This window comes from Canis lupus, chromosome 24 (assembly GCF_048164855.1).
Source record: "Canis lupus baileyi chromosome 24, mCanLup2.hap1, whole genome shotgun sequence".
Taxonomy (NCBI): Eukaryota; Metazoa; Chordata; class Mammalia; order Carnivora; family Canidae; genus Canis; species Canis lupus.
In genome coordinates, this window is record NC_132861.1 from 6,015,443 (window position 1) to 6,027,984 (window position 12,542).

General features: G+C 40.3%; 1 protein-coding gene across 12 annotated transcripts in view; it reads left to right on the top strand.

The window, feature by feature from the left end:
- The first annotated feature begins 2,115 nt into the window (after nt 1–2,115).
- Nucleotides 2,116–12,542, top strand: part of SOHLH2 (spermatogenesis and oogenesis specific basic helix-loop-helix 2) — a 73,814-nt gene continuing 63,387 nt past the window's right edge. For 6 of the 12 annotated variants that reach the window (XR_012017057.1, XR_012017058.1, XR_012017056.1 and 3 more), the window contains exons 1-3: nt 2,128–2,248; nt 7,133–7,210; nt 12,197–12,411. Coding sequence is in view for 9 of the 12 variants with exons in the window: in XM_072797404.1 (XP_072653505.1) it covers nt 2,201–2,248; nt 7,133–7,210; nt 12,197–12,411 (341 nt within the window). In the remaining 3 variants the exon portion in view is untranslated. Of the gene's footprint in view, nt 2,249–7,132; nt 7,211–12,196; nt 12,412–12,542 lie in introns of all 12 variants that reach the window. The other 6 variants (XM_072797412.1, XM_072797405.1, XM_072797407.1 and 3 more) reach the window with 4 other exon arrangements.

Here is a 12,542-nt window from a genome sequence, read left to right on the forward strand (position 1 = left end):
GAAAGGAGGAGGGGGAAAATGGTACACATGGAAGCAAAAATCACCTTCCTCAGTTAACATTTTGAGAATATCCTTGGTTATAATTCTATGTTAGAACTTAATGTTTAGTCAGGTTAGGGTAGACTCCCGGATTTAACATTCCAAAGATAGCATAAGCATGGTGTTCAAAAGTGTGTGTATTTATTCACTTCCAGGTTTCAACACACAAAAAACGTGAGTTCAGTGCATTATTAAATGTAAAAAATTATTAGTAAAAATGATTGCAATTAGTTAAGTCTGGTTTTCAACTTCTGTGGTTATAGTCCTACTTACGAGAATATTGTTCAGCATCTTTGAAAGGGAAAGGCAATTAAGTAATCTCTGGGGTCTCGCGGAGTTCTAAATTTCTGTGTTTTTAAGAACCAGCCAGGTAAGCAATAATACTAGACATGGCTTTATATACATGAGTTCCTGTAAAATAGCTGGATGGAAAAATTCCAAACATTTAAGCATAGGTTCTTTACAAGAGCTCATTTGAATAGACCGTGTACAAACCTATTCAGCGTTGTATATATATATTGTGAAAAATACACAGTTGGAAGGGAAAATAATGTAAAGCATATATTATGAATGCTAATAACCTTAAATGAGCAGAAAACTTTTTTAAGAAACAATTTTGAGTTCAAGTTTTTATATATTCATGAAAGAGAGTGTGTGCAAGCAGTGGGGAGGGGCAGAGGGAGAGGAAGAGAATCTCAAGCAGACTCTATGCTGAGCGCAGATCTCAGCTCTGGCTGAGTATCAAATCCATGACCCTGAGATCATGACCTGAGCTGAAACCAAGAGTCGGACACTCAACCGACTGAGGTACCCAGGCACCCCTTGAGTGCAAGTTTTAAAATATATTTCTCTGTGTAGAGCAGTGCCTGGATTACCATATAGGGTGTAAGTGCTCAAAGCTGCCTCTGTTCACACCCCACCCAGTGCTTGGGCACGACTTCACTTTTGTCCAATATTGGTGAGCAAACTGCCTCAGAAATATTCATCTAAATACCCAATTCCTGATTAACTGGAAAAGCAATAAAGAGCCAAAATTCATGACTATTAAAATGTGTTATGCTTCCAAAAATATTGCAGAATGATTCCATCAGAAGCTTATCTGCACCTTTTTCTCCCATCAAAATCAGAGAACCATACTATTTTTGCACGCTCTTCTGGTCAAAATCAGGCCTTCAGAACACACAGCACCACCTGCTCAGGAAACCAAAGGCTTGCCAGAGACAGCAGGCCCTGGTGATTCAAGCAGAGCACGTTTGTATTATATGTTCAAGTGGGATGAAGAGTTTAGGGAAGTCCAAAGTGACAACCAGATATTATCCTCTGCCTCATCCTCACGCCCCCCACCTCCAGCTCACCCAACCCAACCCAACCCAACCTAATTTCTGGCAATGGAAAAATCAGAAAAGTAGTAAAGACCTACAGAGAAAGGATCCCCTACAGGCCCTGGCACTCAATGGCTCTCCATAAAACTAGGTCTAGCCAAGCCTGAATAAGGCGAGCTACGTAGCAGCAGCTCCCGGAAGACTTGGTGGCCGTCTGCCCCTCTCTTGGGAATACCGGGACGTTGTCGCATCACCGGACAAAATGGAATTAGTGATTTGACAAGAAAGCGTCGTAACAGCGCTCGCCTCCTCTAGCTTCTACATATATATTTGTCTGGGACAAGAATTAAAAAAAAAAAAAAACGCCTTTGCTCAACTCTAATATTCAAACTGAAAGATTTCCCGTAAGACACTCCAAAGATTTTCCGAGCAGCCCGAGGCGAGGCGCTGCTTCCGCTTCCTCCAGGCGAGGGTGGCGGTTCTGAGGGCGGCGCTGGGTCTGTCGCCGCGTGGGTGGGCAGCGTGCGGCTGACACGGTGCACCCCGGGCCCCGGACCCCAGGACCCCCCCCCCCGGGGCCCCTCCCGCCCGGCCTGCGGGCCTCGGCAGAGCCGCCTGCAGCTCCCCGGCGCCCAGGCCGCGCGGCAGGGCCACTTTAAGGCGGGGGGGGGGGGGGAGGGGGTGGGGCGTGCGCGCCACAGCCTCGGCCTCCAGCCGTCGGGGCGGGGGCGGGGGCGGGGGCGGGGGCGGGGGCGGCCGACGCGGCGGCGTGGCCGAGGCCGAGGCCGAGCTCCTCCTGCGGCGAGGCTGCCCCGGGACCGGCACGTGGGCAGCGGGCCATGGCGGCCCTAATTAGCTGCCCCGAGCGCGGCCAAGTCTCCGGCCAGGTAAGAGGCGGAGGGGAGGAGGAGGGGAGGAGGAGGGGAGGCGGCTGCGTCCACGAGGGCGCGCGGGCCGGCCGGGGGCCCGTCGCCGCACAGGTCTCGCTCATTTCGGGGGCGCGAGGCGCTCGCTCGGGGAGGGCCGCCCCCGGGGCCGCCTGGCGGGATGCCCCGGGCGCGCCGAGCCCGGCTACACGGACGTGCCTGTCAGGCGCTTGACGCTCGTCGAACTCCGTTTTTCAGGGCAACCAACCATCCAGAGGGCTACCGGGAGTGAGACTTAGCAGGTATCAGGCCGGCATGTGAATGACGACAACTTCGGTGTTACTTTGAATATAGGAAAGTTTATTTAACATGCAAAAGTTTATTTTGGGCATTCTTGTCTCTGCACAGCTTGGCATGCTTTTTTCAGTTTGCTCACGGGCATGGGGGCCAAAAAGTCCTCGCGTGTCCTCCTCAGGCTTCCATGCACGCAGCGGGCGGTTGTGCCTGGAAACCGAAGCCGTCGGCGGGAAAAGGCATCTGCGCTCTTCACACGTCCTCCCACCCTCCCGGGATCTCAGAAAGCCCGCTGGCCTCTTTTGAAAGCACCTGATTTATCTTCCCCTTAGCAGAAGCACAAAATCATTTCCATGACGGTTTTAGATTTAAAAAAAAAAAAAGAAGAAGAAAAAGGTGATGACGAGCCTTCCTGTGAGGAGGAAGGGCCTCACCCACCCCAGAAAGCAAGACAAGATGGTGCTGGGCTCTCTTACTTCAGGGATCTTGATAGAGGAGAGGCAAACCTTTTGGGCTGCCTGAAAGCCGCTTGCCCTTAGAATGTTCTGCGTGCTTCAGTCTCCTCCCTCTTTAGTTAAGCACAAGCTTCCTGAAATTACCACTGTGGAGTGGACCAGTTTAATACAGTTTTCTTAATCATTTCAAAATGGAAGCACCCATTTAAATTCAAAGGAAAAATTGGTATGTGAGGGTACAGGATTAGGCAAAGCTGCACAAAATGGAACTCTGAATAAAATCTGATTATCTAGTAGTACCTAAATAATCGAGGCTTCCTAACCTTGGAAAGTCTGAAGCCCCAACTGAACCTTTTGTTTGCATTTGAAGAGCAGCCTGTTCAGTTTCTCCTGATAGAGCTGTTTAAATCCCTTGACTCCTGGGGAATCTAGAGGCCAGCAATTGCCCCGTGAGAGCATCAGCCCATGCAGCTGCTGCTGATTGTCAGCACTGCTCCTGGTGATAAGAATGACATAAATAACAACTCACTAAAATGTAGGAGTGATTTGCTTTAAGCACTTCAGCACCTGCTGTTACTAATTAAGGGTTTAGCCCGCTGCGGATTGCAAATGGAAATCCAGTGTTTTAAACACTGTAGAGACTGGGGTGCCCTGTGTGGTACTGTGATTTAGAAATCAAACTGAGTGGATAAAGAACCACTGGTGACGACGATGTGGAAATAGAAAAACTGCCCACACCTCAAAGATCTACACCAAGGTTTTAGTAGTGTTCATCCTCAGGTGGTGGAATTACAAATGCTTTTTATTTTTTCTTTAGGCTTCTTTTGAATTTTCCAGTCTTTCCCAGTGACTATGTATTGTTTTTGTTTAAAAAAACATAAAAGGTGCAGTACGCAATTCAAATAGAAAAAAAAAAAAAACCCACCTAATGAAGTCATGCATCAGGTTGTGTTGCTCACAGGTGAAAATCTTGGACATCCTAAAAAGGCAGTTTCCCAAGGCAGAATATACTAGAAAGTTTTGTTCATTTTCCTTTTATTATTCCTGTCAGTAGATTCTTCTCATCACCTGTGTTCATGTTACACTGCCAACAAGATATTTTTAACTGAATATTCAGATTTAATTTGAATTATAAGCTATTCAGTTAATTTGTTACTTTGGGATAGTGGACTAGGGCAGTGTTGTAGTTTGTTGGTTAACATTCCACATGTGCTATGGCACCGATTTTTGTAGAGCAGAGAAGGAAGCCTTTGATGGTCAGTTCTTTGGAAGTCAGTTCTTTCCAGAGCTGCTTTATTTCATGCTCCCTGTGAAGTACCTCACACCACAGCACACAACTATAGACCCCTGTGCAAAACAGCCTGTTAGTGGTGTTGCACATCCTTTTCCCTTTCTGGATCTTTCCTCTTAGATTTCTCCTGGGGTACCTATGTCCTGCTCTTTGGAGTTTCCTCTTGACATCTCTTCATACTAGCTGAGATATTCTGGGGAAATTAGACCCTGGGCCTCTGAAGGGAATATTGCAGTCAGAAGCATCAGCGTTAGTAGGAAATTCAAGTTAGCAGTTGATTTCTGTTATTCATGGCTTACCTTTTCTCCTCTGTGGGCCTTATTTCCCCTTCTCTAGGGCTCAGAGCTCTAGGGCAAAGAGTCATTTGACTTAGAGCTGTTTTCAGTGCTTGTTTACCCCTCTAACTCCACTTCCTCTGTTCTCCATCAGATTGAATGGATATTTTCTGTGCACAGGTCTGGTGGTATTTGAGAAAACATGGCAATAACTACCAAACACAGGGCATTGTACTAGCATTGTAATGATCTTGGATTTAAGTATTATTGCCTTCCAGTTGAGGATCGCAGTGTTTTACTGAAAGCCACTAGTAGGTGGCTGGACTTGGTAACAGAACCTGGTCTATGTGCCTGGAAAGCCTTTGCCCTCTTTGCATTGCATCCAGCCGTTAAGAAAGAATCAGTAGTAGCTCTGCTGGAATTGAGCCGTATACGTGTTTCTTCCTGTGTTCCAAAGACTGAAAGGTATATTGAGCAGCAGAAAAAAGGATTACTAGAATGTCAGCCCCATGAAGGCGGGGACATTGTTCACTTTGTATTCCCAACACAGCATCTGCCTTGCAGTAGGAGCTCAATAAATATTTGTGGAGAGAATAAATAGATTGCAATAATATTTAAGCAGATGCAAAGTGGCAGGATGTTTGAAAGGAAATCTTGGTAGTAGAAAGTTTTACAAGTTATTCATAGCCCAGGACCCCTTGGTTTATATATATTATTTTAGTGCAATTATTAATAACACCCCCTTTCATTCTCAAAAATGTCTCAGTTTGGAAGGCAAATGATCACTGTGTCTGTGGTAGATTAGTTTTAGATGGTCATAGGTTGCTTCAATTAACCAGGTTAATTAAAAAAAAAAAAAACCTGTAATCGCTCCTTTTATGACCACTTGTTAATGACCATTTTAGTTTTTGGCATTTGATTCACAAGGGAATATATTGATATAGAAGAAATCCTGTGCTGCAATGGAGATTCACAATCTGAACTCAAAAGTACCACAGTAACTTTGATTCCCACACTGCTCCTAAAGTGCTATTGGAAATGAGAGATGTTTATAAAATGAAAAGGGAACACTCTAGAAAGATCCTGATACTCTATAGTGTAGAAATTCCAAAGTGTTATGCTGTCTTCTTAGAACATAGGGCATTTGAAGGAAATGGAAGGAAATAAGGCTGGTGACATGGGTTGATATTAAGCTATTGAAAGGCCATGCTAAGGAGTTTGAATTCTTACCTGTTTGAAACAGGGTTAGGGTTAGTGAGATTGGCACAAATCAATCCTCTGGTCCAATCCAGACCCCAGAGTAGGACATACTTAATTAAACATGTGCTGATGCCTTCAACAAGGAAATGGGGGGGGGGGAGTGTGGGGCTGGGGGGGGGGGCGCAGATATTCCAAATTAGAAGTCCAAGAGTGACCTAACCAAATGCAATATATAGTTCTTCCTGGGATCTTGGTTTGAACAAAGTAGCTGTTTTCTGGGAAAAAAAAAAATTTCACAGGAAAACTTGGAATTTAGAAAGCAGATGGGATCAAATTGCCACTAAAAGAAAAGAACAAGACCTGCAGCTTTAAAAAGGTCTAAAGAAGAGATGCAGAGGGAAAACAATTCTAGTGGTAGCCCAGACTGAATGTTAGAAGAAACTGATTGAAGTTGACCAGATGGTGCTCACCTGGTGAAGAATTAGCTGTATGCAAAGCACAGGTGGGTCCCTGGATTGCTTACCCCTTGGACTCTCCCAGTGCACACCTACTTCATCCTGAAGAGAATGAACTGTGTGTGGGATCCGGGTTCCTGGTGTTGGTAATTTCCAGACCGTTATCACTGACCAGGAGGAGTAAAGGAACGGCAGCTCTGCCCAGGAGGGAAATAAAATAAAGTGCTTGGCTTTCAGAGTAGTGCCTTCCATTATTATTTTGACAACTAGCTCCAGCCTCTCTGGTCTCTGGGTTTACTGCCACTGTCCTGACCACTCACACCAAACCCACAGTCGTGTCTTTGAAGGAAGCAGCCACTGGGGACACTACTTGTACATGTCAGCTTAGTCCTTGATTTGTGTTTATGTTTGAATAACCTAAATGTTTGATCTCCAGACATTAACAGAACTAGATGCAAATGCAGATACTAGACACAATTATTCCATAGACAGGGTATTAAGGGGACAGAAAAAACTTTTAAAATTCTAATTTGTATTCTCAGTGAGGATATCACATCCTAAAAACAGCCAGTTATGAGGAATTACCAAAAAAGGAAAATCTTAGAAGTAAGTGACCAAACACATTAAGTGAAGTCATAAAAATCTTTGGACAAGTGAGCTGATGATGTTATGAAAGGCACTCTCTTTGAGAGAAATGGAGACATGAAGAATCAATGGTGGATGTTCCGCATTTAGAGGAAAATTGCCAGGGAGGGATGAAAGCAGAGGGAATTGAAAAATTGAAGGAAACTTCCAGAGCCAAAGATCCACACTGAGTGCCAAGTAGGATGAGTAAGACTCATACCCAGACACACCCTAGAAAACCATCAGAACCCACAGCATAAAGGGAAAGGCACTGGAAGGAAAATAAAGCAGCTTATTCTTTTCATCAACAGCTGGATGCTAGACGAAAATGGACCAATAGCTTCAAGGTTCAGAGGCAAGGGATTTTTGACCTTGGAAGTATTTACCAGGTAAAACTAGCACTGAGCTGTGGGCCCTAATACCACTATTAAGTAATAGAAATAAGGAGTTTAATTCCCAAAGTCTTACAGGAGCAGCAGGAGGGGAGAAAGGAAAATTCGATCATCCTAACAAAAGGCATGGGAAAAAAGAAACAAAATTACCATTGATGGGAATCCTGAATCAACAAATGAAAGTAATAATACCGTTTCATATTAAGTTATAAATGTTTCGCAATTAACATTGATTACTACATGATCTTAGTTAATGTATATTAGTGCCATTAATGTAATTAATTAAATTCCTATGTTAAAAACAAAAATCACAGATTGTGAAAAGAAACCTAAAAATTCGGATATATGCTATTTACAAAATTTACACAAAATCAAAATGATATAGAAAGGATCAAAATAGCTTTGGAAAACTACTGTGTACCAGAAAAAAATTTCAAGTGGAAAGCATTAAAAAGCACAAGGAAGTATGTTTCAAATAGTTTTCTGTCCATATCAATTATCAATGTATGATATATATTTAAAATGTATGATATATGTTTAAAATGGGAAAATAAAATAAAATAAAATGGGCTATATAAACATTGTAGGTTATATGTAACATTGTAGTTTATATAACATATGTTATTATTATATAATAACATATAATCTAATGTGAATATGTGAACATGTATAATTATCATGAACTTTATATATATTGAACCCAAAATTAGATAGAGTCTATAGTTGGATAAATTGATAAATTCACAAACTATAATTAGGAAGGAAAGATTTTACCACATCTCATAAACTGAAAGGTCAAGTAGACCTAAAATAAGAAAGAAAACATTAAGTTCTGTCTAAAAAATACAGAATATATGCCCAGCAGAAAATACACATTATTTTCAAGTATCCATGGAACAAACATTAACAAAAATTGTTTACTATACCACAAGAAAATATCAACAAATTCTAAGGAGTAGTCATGTAGAATACATTCTCTGTTGGCAATACACTGAAATAAGAAATGACCAACTAGTCAATAGTCAAAAACAATTAAAACCCAAAACCCTAAACTCTTGAAAATTAAAAAGATTTTTATGTAGGTGTTTAATGTAACTCTTAGGTTAATATAGGAGTAGTAAGTGAAATTACAAACTAGCAATGAATGAACATAAACACAATATATATCAAGATCTGTGGGGGGTACATCAGTGCCATTTGGGGTACTGTACCATCCAAAAGCACTTTCTGCAGTGGTGACAATGTTCTATAATTAGGCTGTCTGATAGGACAACCACTTGCTATGTGGATACTGAGCACTTAAAATAAGGCTAGTGCAACTGAGGTGAATTTCAAGCTTTATTTTTGGTTAACATAAATTTAGATAGCCACATGCGGCTATCATGTTGGACCACACAGTTCTATAGTCTCTAATAAAGCATCACCAAGAAAAAGGAGATAAGAAATTTAATTATATATTAATCTTCAGTTAGAAAGCAAGAATAACAATGCAAGTAATAACATTATATACATTTAAAAACATATCCATTTGAAAAGAGATAAAATGGATTAAAAATTATATTTTAAAAATATAAATATAAAAATTATATTTTAAAAATATAAAAATTATATTTAAAAAAATATATATGAACAAAATTCACTTAAGGTAGAAAATCTACATTTCTTGATAATCAATAAGGAACTGTAAAATGTACTCTAAAATCTATCTTCTCTAAAAGGCTTCAGGCCCAGATTCTGCAGACATGTTTATCTAAATTTCAAGAAGCAGATAATTCTGTTGTATAAAATATTCAAGACCATAGAATAATATTGAAACTTTCTGCTTCATTCTCCAAAGCTGGCATAACCCTGATGATACCCAAACCAGATAAGGCAATATGATAGAACAAAAAATGTATCCAGTTTCACTTAGGAACATAGATGGAAAAATCTAAAATGATACCAATGAATTTAGTCCATATATTATAGGCTTATCCCAGCAGGACAATTATGGCTTGACATTAGAAACTCTATTAATGGAATTTACTACCTAATAGAACATAGTATAAAGGAGAAAAAAATATGATCATGTTGATACTAAAACATTTGGTAAATTTCAGCACCCGTTTCTGATTTAAAATTCATTAACTTGGTAGAGGGTATTGACCAGAAACCTTCTGTATTATATTCAGTGGCAAAAACATATGAATTATTCCCACTAAACTCAGGAACAAGACAAGCATGCCCAATGTTACTCTTGCTATTTGCCATTGTTTTGAATGTTCTAGCCAGTGCTTTAAGATTAATAAGTAAAAAGTATATGTTATGGATATAGGGATAAAAAGACTAGTCAGTCTTATTAAGGATTTGGGGAAATGGTACTCATAAACACTGTTGGCAGGGAAATAAATTTTTCTAGCTTTTGGAGAAAACAATTTGGCAGTATCTAAGTTGAAAAACAAAAGCTTACCTTCTGATCTTATAGTTTTGCCTTTAGGACTAATGCCTATTTGTAGAAAGATTATTTACTTTTCTTTTAAAAATAAACAGCTTTATTGAGGCACAATTCACATACCGTGCAATTCTACTCATTTAAAGTGTACGATTCCAAAGGGGAAAGGAGAAAAAACGAGTGGGAGATATCAGAAAGGAAGACAGAACATGAGAGACTCCTAACTCTGGGAAACGAACTAGGGGTGGTGGAAGGGGAGGTGGGCGGGGGGTGGGGGTGACTGGGTGATGGGCACTGAGGGGGGCGCTTGATGGGATGAGCACTGGGTGTTATTCTATATGTTGGCAAATTGAACACCAATAAAAAATTATAAAAAAAGAGTGTACGATTCCATGGTTGCTATTATATTCACAGAATTGTGTTAGCATCATCAAGGTAAATTTTGGAACATCTTCCTCATCCCAAAAAGAAATTCTTAGGGGTCACTTCAACCTCAGTATCCCCTGGTAAGCACTAAAGTGCCTGTTGTCCCTACGAGTTTGTCTACTCTGGACATTTCATATAAATGGAGTCATGCACTATGTGGTCTTTTGAGACAGGCTCCTTTTACTGAGTATAAGGTTTTCAGGCTTCAACCGTGTTGAGAAATGTATCACCACCTCATTCCCTTTTTAAAATTGTGGTAATATATACATAACATACTATTTACCACTTTTGCTATTTCTCAGTGTGCAGTTCAGTGTTATTAATTATATTTATGATGCTATGCAACCTTCACTATCCATTTTCAGAACTTCTGAAAAATCATTCCAAAAAGCAACTCTGTCCCATTTAACACTAACTTCATTTTTTGTCTCCACCAGCCCATAGTAACCACTATTCTACTTCTGTCTCTTTGACTTTACCTACTCTAGGGACATAAAATATTAATGAAATAATTCAATATTTCTTCTTTTTTGTCTGTCTTATCTCAGCATGTTTTCAAGGTTCACCCATGTTGTAGCATGTATCAGAATTCCCTAACTTTTTAAGGCTGAGTAGTATTCCATTCTGTATACATTCCACATTTTTCTCTCTTTTTAAACATTAATCTCATTTATTTCTTTGATTCAATCCTGTCTGTTTTTCATAATTAGATCCTTCATAAATCATCCACAGTTATCTTCAATTTAATGAGACTAAAGATACATATGTACAAAGATATATTTACAAAGGTGTTCATTATAGCATTGTAAGAACAATGGTTTAATAAATTATCATCATAAATGAGGAACATTGGATCAAGATGACAGATGGGCACATGTTCTCCTTCCACTCCATATCCCACCAAATGATAGAAAACATATATTGAAGAGAATAAATCTATAACAGCCTGGAAAGTGAGGATGTTCCCAGTCAACTGGCATTTCTGAGGAGTATACACACACACACACACACACACACACACACACACACACACATATGACTGACATAGAAATCATGTGGAAGTGTGTAGACCGAACTATAGACAGTGGTTGCCTCTGAGGAGGGGATTAAATGGTTAAATGAAGACTCATCTCTTTTTTTCTAAACAAAAGAAGGAAGGAAATTAAAAGGCAGATAGAAATGAGAAGTGCCAAAGTTTTGCTTATTTTGAACTTGACCGATTTCTTGTACCTTAAATGTTCCTTCCAGCAACCCCTGGGAAAGCAGGCTGAAGGGGAGAGAAAACCCCATGATGGACCACCTTAACCAGCATGCCCTGCGGAGTTGTGTCTTTGGCAAGCTGCCTTTCTTGGCATTTCCAACTCTTTCACCCACTTCTTTGGCTTCAGCTCTGGTCAGCAACCAAATCTGTTTTCTCGCAAGGACCCTCTGTGGCCTGCCACTTCCAACTGTCCACTCTTTGCATGAATTCAAGCATGCCCCTTTGACAGTTTTGGTGGATTGTGTTCAATAACTGTAGAGAATAAAACATAGGAAAATAGAAGGTGAAGATGGAAATTATATTTTTCTTACTTGAAATGTCCTTGAAAATAACCCCAAAAGGAAATAAAGATGCTTTTTTGGGCTCTAAAATATTGGGGCTTGAATAGCACGTATTTTCCATCTAAAGAAAAGACTATGAGTGTCTCTTGGGATTTAGGAATTTAGATCTTACTCTGTTCTCTGGAATGTGCATTCATCAAAATAAATGGTTTGGGAGAGTCACCAGTTTGTTTTTCTCACTAGTAGGTGGATTTTCCAGCAGGATGAGTGACTGGGAAACGGGCCTTACAAATTCTATCTATTGTTCCTAGGATGAGAAAGAAACTGGTGGGAAAGTCACAGCAGAATAGCATTTGTAGGCAAAACTTTTAAAAATAGCATGACCTTCAGATCTATTTACCACCCTAGTACTGAAGACAAGAAATTAATAGTTCCTGTCTGTGAGCTCCTTAGAGTTGACCAGTCTACTTGCACAGTCAGTCATTGTGTTGTCACCTTTATTTATTGTATCCTCTGGTACATGACATCTCCTCGATGATCAGATACTAATTTTGTGGTACTTCTGCTTTTTTCTTCTCTTTCAGGCAAAAATAGACCTCTTATTAGTTGGAGATGTCACTGTTCAGTACCTGGCAGATATTGCTCAGAAATCCTTTTCAAATATTGCAAAAGTCACCATAACCATGAGGGATGTGGAACAGGCAGCAGTACTTCTGGAGAACTGCCCATTTGATGTGGTTTTCCTGAAGATGACTTCTTTACCAACTGCCGAAGAGCTGGAAGCAGTTGAATTAATTAGGTGAACTTCAAAAACCTTGACTCTGTTATCTTTATAATAGTTTTTATTGAAACCCATTTCTATTTTTTTAAAAACCTTAAAAGAAGGTACTGTTTATGCTTTAATTTTTAAGATGAGATGTTTTCATGGGC